The sequence below is a fragment of the Onychomys torridus genome, chromosome 8, assembly GCF_903995425.1.
Source record: "Onychomys torridus chromosome 8, mOncTor1.1, whole genome shotgun sequence".
NCBI classification, from domain to species: domain Eukaryota; kingdom Metazoa; phylum Chordata; class Mammalia; order Rodentia; family Cricetidae; genus Onychomys; species Onychomys torridus.
In genome coordinates, this window is record NC_050450.1 from 73,271,803 (window position 1) to 73,293,350 (window position 21,548).

Here is a 21,548-nt window from a genome sequence, read left to right on the forward strand (position 1 = left end):
ATTGTATTTATTATTATTGTTGTCGCCATCTTCATCGTCCTCTGCCTCTTCTTGAGATGGCCTTGCTCTGCAGTCTTGGCCGGCCTTGAATTTACAGTACTCCTGCCTCAGCCTCCTGAGAGCTATGATTACAAGTGTGTGCCACCATGCCTGTCTGCATAATTTACTCTTCAAAATAATTGTGTGGTATTTTTTTTTTTTGTGGTATTTTTTTTTTTCAAGACAAGGTTTTTCTATGTATCTTTTTGCCTGTCCTGGAACTCCCTCTGTAGACCAGGCTGGCCTTGAACTCACAGAGATCCGCCTGCCTCTGCCTCCAAGTGCTGAGATTAAAGGTGTGCCCACCACTGCCTGTCGTGGTATTTTTCCCACACATGTAATTAATACCAAGTGTTAGCAAAGACTGGAACAAACAGGATCTCCCCGTCTCTTTTTTCCACCCTTTTTTTTTTTTTCTTTTCTTTTTTTTTTTTTTTAATGTTTTTTGTTTTTCTTTCTTTTTTGAGAAAGAGTTTCTCTGTGTAGCCCTGGCTGTCCTCAAACCTTTCTGTAGACCAGGCTGGTCTTGAACTCAGATCTCTTCCTGCCTCTGCCTCCACAGTGCTGGGATTAAAGGATGTGCCACCATCCCCTGGCTAGGATCTTTTATAAAATGTGAATGACTACATAAATAATTGTAACCATTCTCAATTTGCCAAAATCTAGAAAAGATAAAGATATGTGTCAGAAACTCTACTTCTACATAATCTCATTTTAACTTTTCGGAATGTTGATACTTGTGCACAAAATGCAAGGAGTTCACTTAACTATTGTTGTAAGAGTAAAAATTGGAAACAAGAAAAGTATTTATTGAGAAAAGAAACAAACTGAGATGTGTGAGTATAGATAATGAAATTCCACACAGCAATTAAACAGAATAGGTACTTCAAGACCAGTAAGCATTAAGAAATATGATAGTAAGGGAAAAAGCAAATTTCAAAATAATCAGACATTTTAGAAGTTGAGAACCTGCTAAACTCTTGAAAATATGATTATAGATGTGAATATAAGACATAAAAATGTGCAAAAGGTAAAAGAGGTCATTAAATTCCTGAGAGCATTAATCTCTAAGAAGGGCAGAAATACTGGGATTTTGAAAAGACATAAAAGATAATTCATCATATTTTCTTTTTGTTGTTTTGTTTTTAAAGATAGGGTGTCATGACAGCAGTGGTAGCACATGCCTTTGATCAACACTTGGGAGGCAGAGGCAGGTGGATCTCTGAGTTCAAGGCCAGCCTAGTTTACAGAGTGAGTTCCAAGACAGCCAGGGATACACAGAGAAATCTGTCTCAAAAAACCAGCCAACAAAACAAAACAAAACAGTGTGTCATATAGCCTCCAACTTGCTATGTAGCTTAGGATAACCCTGAAATACTACTGATTCTCTTGCCTCTATCTCCGAAGTGCTGGGATTATAGGGATGTGCAACCAAACAGAGCAAACTGTTTCCTTTTTTTTTTTTTTAACATCAAGATGGGGAATGTAGATGACAGAATTTTTTTTTTTCCCCCACAGGATAAGATTTCTCTGTGTAATAGCTTTGGCTGTCCTAGAACTTACTTTGTAGACCAGGCTGGCCTTGAACTCACAGAGTTCTTCTCCTTCTCCTCCCCAATGCTGAGATTAAAGGTATATCCCATTATTGCCTAGCTGAAAGTACCTATCTAATGTATTACTGAAAAGTTGTTATGGTTTGAATACTGTCATACAGAAAGGTAAACTGCAGTTGTAGTCTCTTTGGTGTCATGGAGCCTTGGTTCCAAGACCCCTCAAACATTCCAAAATGTACCTAAATACATAAAATTGTATAGTGCTTATATATAGAAATATATACATATGCATATTAGATCTCTCCCTTCTGCTGGGAATAAAATCAAGGACCTTGTACATGCCAAGTACTCTACCACTGAGCTACATCTGATGAGCCATTCTCCTGCCTCTGCCTCCCCAGTGCTGGAATGACAGTATATGTCACCATATGTGGTTAGTTCTCTATATTTTAAATCCTTTTTAGTCTGGCAAGATAGAAGGCTGATATATGAGTATTCCAGGCAACATAGGATGTATAATGAAACTTTCAGAAAAAATACTTTTTGATCACAGTTAATTTACAGAATAAAATTAATTTCCAAAGGTGAAATATGAACTTTTTATTTTATAAAGTAAGGAAAATACAGGCTACTAAGTTTATGTCTTCAGGTTTTTTTGTTGGTTTGTTTTGTTTTGTTTTTTGAGACAGGGTCTCACTATGTAGCCCTGGCTGGCCTCGAACTCATGATGGATACTGGGCTGGCTTCACATTCACAGATATCTACCTAGTCTCTGCCTCTCAGTGCTGGAATTAAAGGCATGTGCCACTGGGTGGTGGTGGTGGTAGTGAGTTCGAGCCCAGCCTGGGCTACAGAGTGTGTTCCAGGAAAGGCTCAAAGCTATACAGAGAAACCCTGTCTTGAAAAACCAAAAAAAAGAAAAAAGAAAAAAGAATACAAAACACATTTGAGCGGTGGTGGCGCATTCCTTTAATCCCAGCACTCTGGAGGCAGAGGCAGGCAGATCTTTGTGAGTTCGAGGCCAGCCTGGTCTGCAAAGCGAGATCTAGGAAAGTCTCAAAGCTACACAGAGAAACCCTGTCTCAAAAAAACAAAAAGAAAGGAATGTGCCACCACACCCAGCCATATTTTTTTTTTTAATTAACAGCCTTGGTGAAATATAATTAATCTTAGTGAAAAGTTAATCTTTTAAAAATACACATTTTAGTGATTTTTAGTACATACACAAGGTTATACAATTACTACTAATTTCAGAACACTTTTATCAACCTAAAAAGGAATCTCATACCTATTGGTAATGTAGCTGAGTAGCAGCATGTATGAGGCTGTGGTCTTGATCTCTCATACCACAAAAAAGGGGGAAGCAAAAACCAAAACCCCTCATACCTATCAGCAACTATTTATTATCCATTTCCCTGTCTGCCAGGTATCCTAAGTGTCACTCACCTACTATATTCTGCCTCTATGGATTTGCTTATTCTAGAAACATCACGAAACTATAATCATGTGATCTACTATAAATAGCACCCAGTATTCAGTAATATATATGTATGTATGTAAAGATATATGTTTTAAATGATATATTTTTATTTACGTATATATGTGTATATGGAAGTATGTTCAGCAGCCAGAAGAGGGTGTCAGATCCTCTGGAGCTGGAGTTACAGGCAGCTGTGAGCCTCATGACATGGGCACTGAAACCAAACTCATGTCCTCTGAAGGAACCAATACATGCTCTTAACTGCTGAACCAACTCCTCAGCCCCTCAGTAAAATATTTTTAAGCCTTATGTATGTTTCAGCATGGATCAACCAGTGCTTGATTTCCTTTCCTTGTAAAGTAAGATTATATTGTACAGAAACTTACTTTTTTTTTAAAAATCTATCCAGATAGGCCCTGAGTTTAATTACCAGCACCAAAAATAAGTGACTAAAAACAAAACCTAAAGTGGTAACACTATCATTTTACACTCACAACAGCAAAGATTAAGAACTACTGTTGTGCAATATTAATTTAAGATGTGTTACATTTGTTTATGCTGTGGAACATTTGTTTAATGATGCAAAGATGTGTTGCATTCTTTTATGTTGCATTTAACTCTATGAAGCTGTGATATTTTGCCTGTCTAAAACACCTGATGGTCTAATAAAGAGAAGAATGGCCAATAGCAAGGCAGGAGAAAGGGCAGGAGGGGCTGGCAGGCAGAGAGAATAAATAGGAAGAGAATCTTGGACGAAAGGATGAAGGAGAAAGAGAACAAGGAGAGGAGTATGCTAGGGGCCAGCTAGCTATCCAGCCAAACAGCCAGCCACAGAGTAGGAGTGAAAGTAAGATATACAGAAGAAAAGGAAAAAGCCCAGAAGCAAAAGGTAGATGGGATAATTTAAGTTAAGGAAAGCTTGCCAGAAATAAGCCAAGCTAAGGCTGGGCATTTATATGTCATAATAAGCCTCAGTGTATGTATTTATTTGGGAGCTGGGTAGCAGGCACCACAAAAGCAACGAATAAAAAACAACCAACAACAGACTATAATTTTTATAAATGTTTGTCAGCACTGTTATTATATTTTATTTTAAAGTGTAATGTAGTATCTCAGTAGTTTCAGTTGACTTTGATGACTAACTACTGAACATTTCTGAATTGATTATTGGTCAATTGTGTATCTTTGGAGAAACAGCCATTCAGTCTTTGTCTTTCAGATTTTGAGGTTAATTATTCTGCACATGTGATATTATTATCACTAAGCTAAAAGAACTTACACTTTGCTTTCTCTTCATCTTTGCCTCTCGTAAGGAGGACGAGTCCCACTATTAAGTTATTGAAGTGCAGCCCTTTGGATGTTCCACCAAAAGAACAGTAAATCACCTGAAGAAAGAAAGTGAGAAAGCCAACCTTAGAAATGCTTCAGTTATTAGGAAAAGAGGTATCATCATCCTTAACTAAACCTTGTCTCCATCTCCAGATAAAGCTCTGGTTAATTAATTTTAGTGAAATAATGATAATGATTCTCTCTTTTCATGTACCTTATTACAACATTCAGCTAATGTGCCCACCCATTCTAACACACACACATTACAGGATGACACAACTGACTACTTATTTTGAATTAGATCCTTATCAAGATCCAAAGGGGGGGGGATTTCCTTTGATAGCTGCAATAATTTGATGAAGAATTTATGCAATTACAGAGTATCTTTTAACTTCAGCTACACTTACACATTTATTATTTTGATTAGAAAGAACATTCCCTAATTTTCAGAATTATAAACTATAAAAAATTTATTAACAGAAATTTACTATAATATTTATAATAGAATAAAAACTATAGACATAAAAGGGACTCATTAAAAATTACTACAAATTACTTATTATTAAAATTTACTTGCCAGGTGGTGATGGCACATGCCTTTAATCCCAGCACTCGGGAGGCGGAACTTTGTGAGTTTGAGGCCAGCCTGGTCTATGGAGCAAGCTCCAGGAAAGGTGCAAAGCTACACAGAGAAACCCTGTCTCGAAAAACAAAACAAAATTTACTTACTCAAAAATTATGTATGAGCTAGTAAGACAACTCAGTTGGTAAGGGAGCTCACCACTAAGTCTGACAACCTGAGTTCAATCCCTGAAACCCACAAGATAAAAGGGGAGAAACAATTTCTGCAAGTTTTCTTGATCTCCACATGTATGCCATGGCATGGACACACATGTAAAATAAACAAATAAGGGCTGAGCGAAGTGTTGCATGTCTATAATCCAAATGATTAGTAGGCAGAGGCAGGTACATATTTATGAGTTTCAAGGCTAGCCTGTTCTACATTGTGAGTTCCAGGCCAGCCAGAGCAATACAGTGAGACACTGTCTCAAAACAAAACAAGCAAGACATGTCTTGGTGGTGCGGGTCTATAAACTCAGCTATTTGGGATATAAATTCATGGCTTCTGATTCAGAAAATATTTTTCCTGAGTAAACTTTAATATGCCTTTTAAAGAACCCGACTCAAAGTCAACAGGACTTGGCTGGGGATATAGCTTAGTTGATAAAGCACTGTTCTGGCATGTACAAGGCTCTGGGCTCAATCCCTAATTATTGAAGGAAAATAAAAGTCGTCAATGACATCAAGTTAATGTCTTCAAAACTTAACTTTATGTAATATTCATAAGAACAAATACTTTTCCACTTAAATTTTTAGTGAACATGTGATCCATCAATTCATTTTTATCTACAAAAACATTTTTCTAGGCAAACAATCTTCTGCAAATATTATTCTATTAAACTCAATTACTCAAGAGCAAATTTTGCAGATCTAAATTTCTTAATGAAGAAATGATTTTTCAGGAAATATCTAATCAATAGTAAGCTTTAGGTGAACACAGTTGTATGAGGGGACCTAGGGGAAAATCAAATACTATCGTTCTACTAAATGAACACAGCAATAAAATAATGCCTAATGACATTCTGCTATACCTATAGATCAGTGTCCCGCTCAGCCATCATTAGAGCAGCTTTCTCCTATAGTGGATGAGAACTAATAGAGACACACAGCTGGAAAATGTATAGAGATTGAGAGATATTGTAACATTCAATCCTAAATGGGATGTTTTCATCAAATCCCTCCCCTCAGGGCTCAGGAAATTCTGCAAAGAGGAAGCTGGAAAGATTCACTATCATAGGGAGTGGCACTATTAGGCAGTGTGGCTTTGTTGGGGGTAGGTATGGCCTTGTTGGAGGAAGTGTGTCACCATGGGGGTGGGCTTTGACGTTTCCTATGCTCAGAATACTGCCCAGTGTCTCAGCTAGCTTCCTGTTACCTACAAGCCCAAATCTAGGCAGCACCATGTCTGCCTGCATACCATGATGATGGACTGAACCTCTAAAACTCTAAGTGAGCCATGCCAATTAAGTGTTTTCTTTATAAGACTTGTCGTGGTCATGGTGTCTCTTCAAAGCAATAGAAACCCTAAGACAGAACTGATGCACATACGAACTCAGAGACAGTGGCAGCGTGCATATGGCTGCACGGATCTAAAATCAGATGGGGGTCCCAATACTAAGATGGGGAAGTAGACACAAGCTCCCATCCCCAACCAAGAAGCTACCTCCACTAGCAAGAGCTTGCAAAGGAAAAATTAGTTTCTCCAAGGGAATCTCATTGGGTATAGAAACAATAATTAAGGGCAGGCCCTATGCCCAGCAGAGGACAGCCAACACAAAACAAACTCAAAAAATATTTTTGGTCTCATATTGTTTGTTTGTTTGTTTTGTTTTGTTTTGGTTTTGGTTTGGTTTGGCTTGGTTTCTTGAGACAGAGTTTCTTTGTGTAATAGTTTTTGCTGTACTGGAATGCTTTGTAGACCAGACTGGCCTGGAAGCCACAGAGATCCACCTACCTCTGTACCCCACCTGACAGGATTAAAGGTGTGTGCCACTAACGCCCAGCTGGACTTTATTTTTTAACCTTACTGACTCTTTGCTTGCATATTACGGTTTTAGATTTTGTTTTTATAGGTTGTGTGTGTGTATCTGTGTGCAAATGCATTTCTTAAGGTGTTCATTTTGTTTTATTCTTGTTTGCTTGTATTTTTAATTTGCCTGCTTGTTATTTTCAGAGAAAAAAAGGTGTGGAGTTTGAAGGCTGGGAAGGTAAGGAGGATCTGGGAGGAGATGAGAGGAAACCATGATCAGAAAACATCAGAATACAAAAACAACTCTATTTTTAATTAAAATAAAGTAGAGAAAACATTATCTCTTATTTTGAACTCTTAATTATTATATACTCTAAATCGTAATGAACACCTTCAGATATGAATTCAGGCTTCTTATAACTGAAAAGTAATGTGACATTTTTCTAGTTCAATTATTTGTGCTAAAACTCACTGCTTTCCCCCCTCCTCCCCCCATGGGTTTCTCTGTGTAGCTTTGGAGCCTGTCCTGAACTTGCTCTGTAGACCAGGCTGGCCTTGAGATCCACCTGCCTCCGAGTGCTGAGATTAAAGGTGTGCACCACCACCTCCAGCAAGTCACTGCTTTTAAGACTGTTAAAAACAAAAAGTCCGTGCTGAGTCTAATTAACAATGATCTCTGTTTCTCTGTGTAACCCTAGCTGTCCTGGAACTCACTCTGTAGATAGGGTTGCCTGCCTCTGTCTCCTGAGTTCTGGGATTAAAGGCATGCACTACCACTGACCAGCAGCATTGACATTTTACAAAAAAAGTATTTTTCATAGTTTCTAGCTATTTTAAAGATTTATATATGATTCTATGTGTGTGTGTGCCATGTGTGTATGGGTACCCAGAGGCCACAAAAGGAGTTGGATCCCCTGGAGCTGAAGATAAAATAAAAGAAGTTGTGATATGCATCTTGGGAACTGAACTCAGGCTTTCTAGAAGAACAGAAACACTCTTAACCGCTGGGCCATTTCTCCAGTGTCTGATCTTGATAGTTACATTGCAAGAGAAAGAAGTATAAAATAGAAAAAAAAAAAAAAAAAGGTTATATGAGTATGGTGGAATTACTTTTGGGAACTTAATGGGGCAAGGAAAATAATTTCTAAATCTATTAAATACCATACTATAAATGACAGTCAAATTGTTTTAAATGTATACTTTGGTAAGAAAAATGCATTTTCTTAGCTTTCAAATATAGATATAGAACACTCTGCATGGTACACTTCTCTGTCCCCTTTAAAGAGAAGTGACTCACCTGAGGTCCAAATCTATAGCCTCATAGAACTACCCAGATAATTCAGGCCGAAATTACCTAGATAATTCAGACGGACTGAAAATTAAGCAAGCTCTTACCCTAAGGATATCTTTTAAATAATTCACACATCCTTCTAGTTATTAAGACAAATAAACAAACCATCCCCAACTTTGAAGTATATTAATCAGTCATTTATTAAAATGACTAAAATACTGGAAACATTTTCAATCATTTCTAACCAAATTTCCCCTGGCTAACCCCAGAATTCTGCTTGAATTCTAATGTGACAAAAATACTGAGTAATTAACAACAATAATTATAAGATTATTTAAAAGCATACTACTGCAAATGTTTGTATTTTCCACCTATATTATGAACTAATTAAGTTTGAGGGTAAGTATAGGAATGCAATAATCGACCTGAATCAGGCATGGTGGCCCACAACAGTTATCCTAGGATTCAGGAGGCAGCATCACTTGCTTTCCCTCCTGCCTCCCCAGTGCTTATAGCATTATAGCCAGGTCCAAAGCTCATTTTCAAATAAACTGTTTCTGTTTGGGTTTCCTTTATACCAATTGCTAATTGTGCTATTGTATGTTTCGGATTTAACTGTTACTATCTGGTGGAAGAGAAAACTAACAACCTTGGCTATTATAGCACTATATTCTCTAAAGATCTAAGGAGATGGCACTATAAACTTAATGAAAAGTGAAGGGCTAAGAAGAACATAGGTCCTAGCAAAGAAGCTACTACTGCTGTTTTGCTAAATTGGCATAATATGCCTATCAAACTGACTTCTAAATATTTATGTTTATGTCCTGCCATTGGCTTTAGTCAGAGAAGCTTCTTTTTGCAGTGGGTGGCAATTACTGCAAAGCACATAACACTGAGAACAAGTGACAAGTATAATGCACAGCCATAACCAGGATATCACTGTCATCCTCTCCAAGGGTCAGGGAACACTGCAGACAAAGAAGCAGAAAGATCACATGATGCAAAGGAAGGGACAGAACGTATACCATGTCTTCCGGTCATGACATGGCCTAAAACTCTCCTAGCAGCTCTGATCTGCTACACAAGGTTGTGCCTGTCAACATTCCATCACTGGAAATTAGAAGGGATTCACAGGTCCAGCCCAACCCTCCCTGAAGATCAATATGCAATTAATGCTTACTTAGCAGAGGGATAGTAATTTTCTTCAGTGATACAGCCATGTTAAATTGCCAATGCTCTTATAGGTAACCCTAATTAAACTCATTGGCTTAACCAAACAAAAAAAATTAAAGTAGGAAGCTGGAGAGAGATAACTCTAAAGTTAAGGTAGCACCAATGTTGGATGGCTCACACTGGCTGGCTCACAACTGCTTATAACTCCAGATCTGGGGGACTCGGACTTCACAGGCACTAAAATGAACACAGGTATACATACTAACATACATACACACACTCACACATACACACATATACACACACACACAAATAAAAAAAAAAAATTAAAGAATAAGAGGACTGGCCAGACGGTTGTGGCACAAACCTTTAATCTCAGCACTCAGGAAGTGAATTTCTTTGAGTTTGAGGCTGGTCTGGTCTACAAAACAAGTTGCAGACAGCCAGAGCTGTTACAAAGAGTACTAGCTGGAAAGAGATCAGTAGAACAACATGGGGATAATAGGGAAGGAATGCTCAAAATACATTATATACATGTATGAAAATCTAAGAAAAAATCCATTATTGCATATAATTAACATATTCTAATAAAACTTTATTAAAAATAAACATATAGATATAGTGAAAAAATGCACCATGATGGCTAGTCTTCATTGCTAATATGATGACTTGCCAGGTAGTAGTGGTGCATACCCTTCATCCCAGCACTTGGAAGGCAGAGGCAGGCAGACCTCTGAGTTGGAGGCCAGCCTTGTCTGCATAGTGAGGACAGGACAGCCAAGGCTACACAGAGAAACTTTGCTCACCCCCTCCCCCCTAAAAAAAGCTACCTGAATGAATTTAGTGTCACCTAAGAGATAATTCTGGGGTTGTCTGTGAGGATATTTCCTAAGAGGTCTAACAGAACAGGGAAGATCCATCCTGAAGGTGGTCTATCTCATACTACAGGTTAGAGATGAGTGTTAAGAGAGAGAGAGGCAGAAAACTGAGCACCAGCATCATGTCATGTGGTGATATTGTGCCCCCCAATATATTATGCATCCTAATTAACTTATCTGGGGTCAGAGGACAGAACAGCCACTAGATAGACATAGAGGTCAGAAAATGGTGGCACACATGCCTTTAATCCTATCACTTGCGAAGCAGAGATCCATCTGGATCGCTGTGAGTTCAAAGCCACACTGGAAACAGCCATGCATGGTGACACATGCCTTTAATCCCTGGAAGTGATGACAGAAAGCAGAAAAGTATACAAGGCGTGAAAACCAGGAACTAGAGCTGGTTAAGCTTTTAGACTTTTAGCAGCAGTTCAGCTGAGATTCATTCTGGATGAAGACACAAAGACTTTCAGTCTGAGGAAACCAGATCAGCTGAGGAATTGGCAAGGTGAGGTGGCTGTGGCTTGTTCTGCTTCTCTGATCTTCCAGCGTTGACCCCAGTACCTGACTCCAGGTTTGTTTTTATTAATAAGACCTTTTAAGATTCATGGTACAATGCTCTTTGCCTACTGACTGAAGACACAATGTGAATGGCATGCTGACACTCCTGCTGCCATCTTTTCTCCATATAATGACCAGGACCTCCTTCAATTATAAAGCAAAATAAAACTTTCCTTCCTTAAGCTGCTTCTTATCAGGTAATTGGTCACATCAACAGAAAAGTAACTAATACTGTCACTGATGGCAAACAGGTCAAGCACATTAAATGAATACTTTACTGTCCTTCAAATATATGGGCTAGTAATTATTACAAAAATAGTCTTGACCTTCAGAAAGGGAATGGGAGAGGGAAAAATGCAATGAAAATTAGTAATAGGAATTAAACTTCAGTTAAAACAACAACAAAAAACACTTTCAAATAGCTTTCCAAATAAACTTTCTAGGAGTAAAGTAATGGCTAGACAGCAGCATACTATACTGCATATAGTTTCAACTGTCTTACTCTACCAAGAAGCCTATACCTTTCAACAGAAAACACAGGTTATCCAACTATGAAGTTCAGATGTGGACTGAGTTATAAAAACTACATACATGCACATACAGCTCATGCGTGCACACACATACACACAAATAAAATAAAAATAGTAGTAGGAGTAGTAGACTTCTGAAAATCTGGCATGGTAGTACACATCTGAATCCCAGCACTCAAAAAACAAAGCATCAGTTGTAGTTCAAGGTCACTCCTTGCTCTATAGTAAGTTTGAGGCCCTGCTGCAAACTAAAAGCTGCCACCAAACCAACCAACCAACCCACACTGGTACACACTATCTACCTCATCCCATCAATGAGCCTCCCTGTTCTGAAGAAAAATTAGGCTACTTTAAGTTTTCCCAAGCCCCTGAGACAGAAAAATATCTAATCTAATAGCATATTGTCTCCCTATCTTCTCTCTCAGTGCCATAAGGCAAGCTGCTCTAATTACTAAGCAACATTCCTATTTTCTTAAATGTAAAATTCATAGTAAGCAAGAGTCAAACAGTGAAAAACTGTCCCATTTAAACAAGTATTAAGCAAACTACAGTACATAATAGTTATTACCTTGACCTGTCCTTCCAAAGTAAAAGGCAGGAAAGTTCAAGCTAAGTTCTTTTTAAATCCATACCAGCTCATGGTCTGACCTAGAATCTTCAGTACCTTGTACTGACCTACACACTATCTATCACTCAACTATTAGTAAATATGAGAAAGAAGAAAATCAAGACTTAATAAATTCTGTGACAGTATCAAACAGTTATCAACAGAGTTTTATTTTATTAAATCACAAGGGCAAATATAATGCTTCACTTGTCACAAAACAAAAGATAGTAAATAATTATCTCCAGTATTATTGGCATTAGAATAATTTTTCCACAAAATAAATTTTCAAAGAAATCTGAAGAATATCTCAAACTGACATTTAAGCAAATAACCAAGAATGTATGACTACATGAATTTACCAATGGTGCTAAAGGAAGGGTTTCTCTAATTCTAAAAAAGAAAAATATCACACAGGGTAAGAAGTGATAAACTTGAAACTCTCAAACATCCAAAATCCCCAGAACTCCAGACATATGCTACATGCAACTTCCAGAAACTATATGATCTGGAAACCTTTGGGAGATATTATTAGTAGGCTCTAATCACAGCTACTAGAGTCCCAAGAGAATGAGATGAATTCCCATTTCTTCTTCACCTCCTCTGCCTTCCTTGTCCCTATATCATCTCCTCCTTGGATACAGATAAATTCAGGAAGTGTGTGGCACAGCAAACTAGATAAGTCTCCACCTCTGACAGAACTGAAAACAGGAGCTGCAGAGAAGAGGAAATTAATATGAACACAAAGGGGAGGAAGGAACATGTTTTCCGTAACCCCTGGGCCTGCCTAACCCTAAAAGACAAACCAGTCTGAACTAAAACTGAATCTAATCCCAGAACTGGAGGCAGAGCCAGGTGGATTTCTGTGAGTTTGAGACCAACCTGGTCTACAGAGTGAGTTCCAGGACAGGCGCCAGATCCAGGGCAGGCACCAAAAGTACACAGAGAAAAAACCCTGTCTCAAAAAACAAAAACAAACAAACAAACAAAAAAAGATCTCAGGCTGCAGGCAAGCATTTTCTTACTTAGTGATTGATGTGGGAGGGTGGTGGTGCCATCCCTGGGCTGGTGATCCTGGGTTCTGTAAGAAAGCAGGCTGAGAAGACCATGATAAATAAGCCAGTAAGCAGCTCTCCTCCATGGCCTCTGCATCAGCTCCTGTCTCCAGGTTCCTGACCTGCTTGAGAGCCTGTGCTGACTTCCTTTGATGAAGAACTGTGATATGGAAGCCACATAAAACCTTTCTTTCCTCCCGAACTTGCTTTTCGTCATGTTGTTTCTTCATAGCAACAGCAATCCTAACTAAGACAAAGGTAAGCACCACCACACCAGGCTCTTTGCTACAATTTTAGTCACCTGTTTTCAAAACCGTGCCCACAGAGGGAACTCAATGGCTATGGAAAATAATTAACAAAGAGTAAAATAAGTAAATTGTGACAAGATTATAAACCAGATCTACTATTGTATAAGATGAGTTTAATGTATCTTAATATTCAACATCCTGCTTCTTTAAAGTGAGAAGGCCTGATGCCAACATGCCCAAGAAACATTTAACTGTTTAAAACACTGTTATTAGCTGGGCAGGTGGCTAACAGCTCTAATCCCAGGACTGGGGTGACTAAAGCAGGCAGACAGTGACTTCAAGAACAGTCTGAGCTACAAGGCAAGTTCCAGGCAGCTACATGGGAAGGGGAACAGAGGGCAAAAGAAAAGAGGAAAAGGAGGAAAACTAAGATATTATTCTTCAAATGTAAATTTTTCAAAGTTGAAATTACTACTTAGAACTGAAACAGAAACTTTCCATCTACTCATAAAATAGTTTAAGTAAATGCTGCCCACTATTAGTCCTTTCAGTACAGCCAACTACAAAATAATGTTAAAATGGGATGGTTTAGCTGATTAAGGTACCTGCTGTCAGGAGTGACAAGTTGACAGTTCCTTTCCTGGGAATCACATGGTGGAAGCAAAAGAAATAACTCCTGAAAACTGTGCTCTGATCTCTATAACACACATGCACACGCCTATTGGTTGACCCCAGACCTTCACACATGCACTGTGACGCTCGCGCACATACACACACACACACACACACACACACACACACACACACACACACACACATGGGTATACTCTAAAATAAAATACAAATAAATAGACTTCAACAATTCAGTCGAGTAGTGGTGGTGTACGCCTTTAATCTCAACACTCAAGGCAGAGCCAGGCAGATCTCTGTGAGTTCGAGGCCAGCGTGGTCTATAGAGCGAGATCCAGGACAGGCACCAAAACTACATGGGGAAACCCTGTCCTGAAAAACAAAACAAAACAAAACAAATTCCTTCAGAGGCTGGAGAGATGGCTCAGCAGTAAAGCGCTCTTTCAGGATTACGGTTCTGTTCCCAGCACCCACATCTGGTAGTTCACAACCACCTGTACATCTAGTTCCAGGGGATCCAACACCCTCTTCTAGCCTATGCAAACACCTGCACACATGTGTACATACACATATACATATATTTTTTTAAAGTTCAGAAGATAATTTTTTTTTTAATTTTCAATCATATAAACATCATGAGCTGTTTGATTGATAGGTATTTGGTATATACTGAAAAAATTTAAATGTCATTAAGGAGACATTCTAATTTCATGATCAAAAGACATAAATTATAAATGATAATTCTCCCAAATGAATCTACAGATCCCTATCAAGTTACTGCCGTTTTCCCCCCAGAAACTATAAGGTGATCTTAAAAAATACTTATGGAAATGCAAGGAATCCAGAATAGGCAAAACCATCTTGAACTACTAAAAAACATACTACAAAATTAGAGTTATCAGGACAATCAGGTAGGTGGGGAGATGTGACACTGGTACAAGATTTAAAAAAAAAAAAAAAATCAATGAGCTATAATTCTTTTCTTTTTTAAACATTTATTTATTTATTATGTATAAACTGTTCTGCCTACGTGTTTGCCTGCAGGCCAGAAGAGGGCACCAGATCCCATTATGGATGGTTGTGAGCCACCATGTGGTTGCTGGGAATTGAACTCAGCTCTGGAAGAGCAGCCAATGCTCTTAACCTCTGAGCCATCTCTCCAGCCACAAGCTATAATTCTTAAATAAAGTTTTTTTTATTTAATTTTGTTTCTGAGACAGAATTTCTTTGTGTAGCTCTAGCTGCTCTGGAACTCACTTTGTGTACTAGGCTAGCCTTCAAATTACAGAGATCCACTTGCTTCTTTTCTGCCTTCTGAGTGCTAGAATTAAAGAAGTATGCCACCCAGTCCAGCCATAAATAAAGGTTTCGATCCATCTGCCTCTGCCTCCCGAGTGCTGGGATTAAAGGCGTGCACCACCACCGCCCGGCTAGTTTACACTAAAATCTTATGGTTGATTGATAGTCAGCAAGTGTATCAGGACAAGTCAAGTGTCTTTAGCTGCTGAGTTGTCTCACTAGCCCTATCAGAACAATTAATGAAAAGAGAATAGTCTATTCAACAAGGAGTCCTGAGACTGCACAACCACATGTGTAAGAATGAACTTGGATCTAACACACCATACACAAAAATTCATACTCAATGAATGAAAGCTAAAACCACAAAACTTTTTGGGAATACAGGAGTAAATCTTTGTAACATTAGATAAAGCAATGGCTTCTTAAAAAGAAGGAACAGCACAAGTGATAAATGAACTTCACCAAAATTTAAAAGTTTGTGATTCAAAAGGCACCATGAAGTAATGAAAGTCATGTATCTTATAAAAGGGTCTATATCAAATCTTACAATCCAATAAAAAGACAACCTAATTTGAAAATAGACACAAATCTGCTTTTAGGTATATATGTATGTGTAGAGATAGATGTTTATATACAATCCAAGGAGATGAAATACTGTGACCTAAATTTTTTTCTAGCAACATGAGACAGTTCTGACTTTAAGCAAAGGAGCTAAGAGGGAAAAAGAGCTGAACAGTCTGTGAATTTGGAAGTATTTTCTATTAATTACTATGAACTTTGATTTAGTCACTTCATTATTTTATTAATTTTTGAGACAGGGCCTCACAGTGTAGGCCAGGCTGGCCTTGTCACAAAGATTCACTTGCCTCTGCCTCTCTAGTGCTGGGATTAAAAGCATGCACCACTATACCTGGCTATGTCCCCCTTTCTAATTGGCAGGTCATACCATAGTATTAAATAGCTTATGATATCTTGAAATGAAAAGTTATAAATTCAACATTTTTTCTATTATAGCAGCACTCAAGATAAACTTATTAAGGAAAGCAGGAATATGAGGAATAGAAGCTCATACTAAAACAGAGCCCAATAGACAGACAGGAAAAATTCTAATGCTGCCACAAATCTAAAATAATGGCAGAACAAGAAATTATATGACTTTGTAGCCCTGGCTGTCCTGGAACTAGCTCTGTAGACCTGGCGGGCCTTGACCTCTGCCTCTCAAGTACTAGAATTAAAGGCATGTGACACTACCATCTGAAAGAATCCCCCACCCCAGGCTTTTTCTGTGTAGCCCTGGCTATCCTGGGCTTTTTTTTTTTTTAAATAAAGTTTATTTATAAAGAAAAGGGGCTGGAAAGATGGCTCAGTGGTTAAGAACACTCTTCTAGCCTCCACAGACACTAGGCATATATGTGGTGCACATACATACATACATACATACATACATACAGGCAAAATGCTCATGACACTAAAAACAAGATAGCCAGGAGATGGTGGCGCATACCTTTAATCCCAGCACTCGGGAGGCAGGGCCAAGCGGATCTCTGTGAGTTTGAGGCCAGCCTGGGCTACAAAGCGAGTTCCAGGAAAGCGCAAAGCTACACAGAGATACCCTGTCTCGAAAAAAAACCAAACAAACAAAAAACCAAAAAACAAAAAATAAACTAAAAAAAAAACTGCTAAAAATAATAAAATAATGCAGAGAATTAAGGTTCCATGTCATCTCAAGCTTAAAACTCCTACTATAACTTTTATTGTTTTATAAATTTTACCCTTAGTCATACTTAGAATAACAATACATCTGTGTAGTTACTACAAAATAATAAACATTATTTTTAAAAAGAGAATGCTAAGCCAGGCGGTGGTGGCACAGGCCTTTAATCCCAGTATGTGGGAGGCAGAGGCAGGTGAATCTCTGTGAGTTGGAGGCCAGCCTGGGCTACAGAGTGAGTTCCAGGAAAGGCTCCAAAGCTACACAGAGAAACCTTGTCTCAGAAAACAAACAAACAAACAAAAACAAAAACAAGAAGAAGAAGAAGAAGAAAAGAAAGGAAAAGAATGCTTACAAGCTTAGCATATTTAAACATTTTGGTACAATTTAAATAAGAATTTAACGCCAGGCCGTGGTGGCACACACCTGTAATCACAGCACTCAGGAGGCAGAGACAGGTGGATCTCTGTAAGTTCGAGGCCAGCCTGGTCTACAGAGATAGTCCAGGACAGACTCCAAAGCTACAGAGAGACCCTGTCTCAAAAAACCAAAAAACAAAAACAAAACAAAACAAAAAAAAAAAAAAAGAATTTAAGTAAGTTCCAATAAGCTCTTATTTCATTTACAAGATTTAATTTTACATACTCAACTCCATTCAATAAAAACATATAATGTAAAAAATTAATGTCAGAGATGATATTTAAAATAAGGAGGAAATCATATAAATCTATGATTATTATATATCAGTTGCAAAAGCACCAAAAATGCAAACCTGTGACTCTTCAGTGTTCCCATTCAATTTTTAAGAATACAACACATCTAAACTAGGACCTGTTGCTTATTCAGCAAGAAAAATAACTGTGAGGAAGATGAAATCTTTTAAGAGAAGACTCCTGCAAAATTTCAAAAGCAAAAAGACAATAACACAGGGAAGGTAGTTTAAAGCTGTAAACCCAGATAAGGATTTCAAAGCAAGCCTCAGCTACACAGTAAGTTGGAAGACAGTCAAGCTATGTCAAACCCTGTCTCAAAAGAAAACATTTAATAACAGAAAAAGAATTAAAATAATTTGAAAAATAAAAAATAACTTTGAAAAAGAAATTTAATCTGGTAGACAACTACAAGAGGAACCCAGCTCCCCCATAAAAATTACCTCAGCAACTTTAGGAGGCACTCCATCCCCAAGCACTTCCCTGATGAAGCAGTGCTGACTCATGTAATATGAGAGTCCACAGGTCCTCTTGAAGGCATCTTTGAGTCGTTTCAGCTCTACATCTGTAACTACAATTCAGAAACAGAAGATGGGTAAGGAACCAGAAAGGAAAAGGCTTTCAAAACATAGCTCCTCACAGCCAGATGAAGGCATACGCCTATATTCCCAGTATTTAGAAGCTCAGAGAAGAATGGAGTCTGAGGCCAGCTTGAGCTACATGGCAAATTCTAGGCCACGTCTTTTAAAAAACGGACCATGCATGGTAGCACATGCTTTTAATCCCAGGGGCAAAGGAATCTCTGAGTTTGAAGCCAGCCTGGTCTACAAAATGAGTTTCAGGACTACTAGAGCTATACAGAGAAACTCTGTCTGGCCTGGTGGTAGTGGTACACACCTTTAATCCCAGTACAGAGACAGCCAAATCTCTGAGTTCGAGGCCAGCCTGGTCTATAAAACAAGTTCCAGGACAGCCAGGGCTACACAGAGAAATCCTGTCTCAAAAAATGAACAAACAAAAAGTAAAAACCCTGGACCTAGAGAGATGGCTCAGCAGTTAACAGTACTTAATGCTCTTTAAGAAGACTCCAGTTCTATTCCCAGCACCTGTACTGTGTCTCACAACCATCTGTAACTCCCGTCCCAACGGATCTGACTCCTCTGGTCTGCTCAGGCACTGCACCAATTTGGCACACAAACATACATGTGGGCAAAACACCCATACACTTAAAATTTTTATTTTAAATAAAAAGACAAAAACCTTAACATATGCACACAAATTTTCAGGCCAGGGAAAACAAAAAGTAGCATATGATTCAAACGGACAGGTAAGCTAAATGACATTAGAGTCTGGCATCAATGCTTTTGACGTTAACATATGCATTTCCTTTGTAACAAAAGCACATTATTTGTACCATGAGTACATATGTATCTTGGGAGAACACTCTCCAAGTTTAGATTCTTGCCTGTCAGGTGACTCACAATCTTATCTGTAATTCTAGCTCCAGGGAGAGCCAATACCTTAGGTCGCCTTGGGCAACTATACTAACATGCACAAACCTACACACATAATATTTTAAATCTAATTATGGATATATATTTGTACTACAATGAATATATATATTCAGATCCAGGCTGGAGAGTTAAGAGTATTGTTACACAATTAAGAGGAAGTTCTAGGGCTGGAGAGATGGCTCAGAAGTTAAGAGCACTGGCTGTTCTTCCAGAGGTCCTGAGTTCAATTCCCAGCAACCACATGGTGGCTCACAACCATCTGTAATGAGATCTGGTGCCCTCTTCTGGCACACAGGCAGAACACTGTATACACAATAAATAAATCTTAAAAAAAAAAGGAGGAAGTTCTGATCCCAGCACCCATACAATAAGCTAGGTGTGGTCCCATACACTTTTGTAATATTCCAGCCAGTACTGGGGTTGACAGAAAAAGAGGATCACTAGAGCTTGCTGGCCAAAAAAAAAAATGTTGATGTCTTGGTTCAGTGAGACCCTATCACAAAAGAATAAGACAGGAAGTGATATAAAGGGGCATGTGACGTGTTCCTCTGGCCTTTGCACACACAGAGGTAAGCACCCCTAAACACAAATAGGTATATATACTACATATACCTCTGTGTGTGTGTGTGTGTGTGTGTGTGTGTGTCTCTCTTTCTCTCTCTCTCTCTCTCTCTCTCTCACACACACACACACACACACACAAATATCAAAGAAAATAATTTTTGAAATTATGCATCCCATTACTTTCAGCATCAAAGACTTCTTTCACTGTATACAACAACCTGTCTAAAAAGACAGAAGGACTGGTGAGATACTCAGTGGGCAAAAGTGCCTGCTGCAAAAGCCTGGTGACCTTAGTTTGATCTCTCTAATAATGCAAATAAAGGTAGAAGTAGAGAACCAACTCCACAAAGTTGTTCTCTGACCTTGACACAAGATATGGGACACAGGCTATATGTCAACATATATCATGCTCGGGCACTGTCTTTGTTTGGTTTCTATTACTGTGATAAAATACCATAACCAAAAGGAACTTGGAGAAGAAAAGGGTTCATCTGGCTTACATTGCATCATCAAGGGAGGCCAGGACAGAAACTCAAGGCAGGAACCTGGAGGCAAGACTGAGGCAGAGATCATGGGGGAGCTCAACTTACTGGCTGGCCCCCATGGGTTACTCAGTCTATATATATATAAAACATAACTCAAAACCACCTGCCCAGGATAATGTCACCCACACAGTTTGCTAGGCTCTCTACATCAACCATTAATTAAGAAAATTCCCTAAGGTTTGTCCACAGGCCAATCAATCTAATGGAAGCATTTTCTCAACTGAATTTTCCTCTTCCCAGAGGATCCTAGCTGTGTCAAGTTGACAAAAAATTAAGGCACACACAAACAGTGGGTAATTAACAAAATTAATTAATTAAATAAAAATGAATACTCTTCAATATTAAGTGTTCAATATAATAATCCCAATGGGAGGCACAAAAATGGTTGCTTTGGTTCATACTAGAAGAAACAAAGAAGGCTTCTGGATGCAGAGGAGAATTACTTTAACTTTTTTAAGACTTATTTATTTATTATGTATACAATGTTCTGCTTACATGTATGCCTTCAGGCCAGAAGAGAAAGCCAGATCTCATTACAGATGGTTGTGAGCCACCATGTGGTTGCTGGGAATTGAACTCAGGACCTCTGGAAGAACAGCCAGTGCTCTTAACCTCTGAGCCATCTCTCCAGCCCCCTACATTAATTTTTAAAGATGAAGCCATGTAAAGGGGTCAAGAACATGCCAAACAGTAAGAAAGCTTTACTTCAAAGTATGGAGTTATATCTTATGCCACTACAGCAAAATGAGGTCAGAAAAAAAAAAAAAGGGGGGGGGGGGAGATGATAAGCCTCCAACTGTGAAGATCAAGTCACAGTTACTCTACTCTGACACCCAAGAGGGAGGAATACAATCAACTACAACTCAGACACACTGTAAACCAATTGGAGACAAGGCATCAAGTGCAGACAACAGAACCTGGGAGCAAACAGCAGACCACTATCATAAGAGGAAGGCCAGCTAAGTCTGGGATATACCCAGACAAAAAAGTCAGTAGACCTGGGTCCGTCCTGAAAAGAGCAGTCTAAAGCAACACAAAGCTTCTACCCTTGGAAACTTGGAGGGAGGCAAAAGGAGTAAGTAAAAATAAGTCAGCTCTATTAAGAACCTATGGAAACTTTGGGAAATTACATTTGCTTTTTAATTTCTTGAGTTTAAAGCTCAGAAAGGTTTGTTGGGAGTCCTCAGTATAGAGATAAAAAGCATAAAACTGAAAGAAACCAAAGTTTACAATGTCTAAGAAGG

General features: G+C 38.5%; 1 protein-coding gene across 1 annotated transcript in view; it reads right to left on the reverse strand.

Annotated features, from left to right (window-relative positions):
• Positions 1 to 21,548, reverse strand: part of Usp32 (ubiquitin specific peptidase 32) — a 152,570-nt gene that overhangs the window by 102,679 nt on the left and 28,343 nt on the right. Inside the window, exons 2-3 of the mRNA XM_036195555.1 lie at positions 18,125 to 18,252; positions 4,352 to 4,457 (exon numbers count right to left, since the gene is read on the reverse strand). Coding sequence (XP_036051448.1) covers positions 4,352 to 4,457; positions 18,125 to 18,252 — 234 coding nt within the window. The remainder of the gene's footprint in view (positions 1 to 4,351; positions 4,458 to 18,124; positions 18,253 to 21,548) is intronic.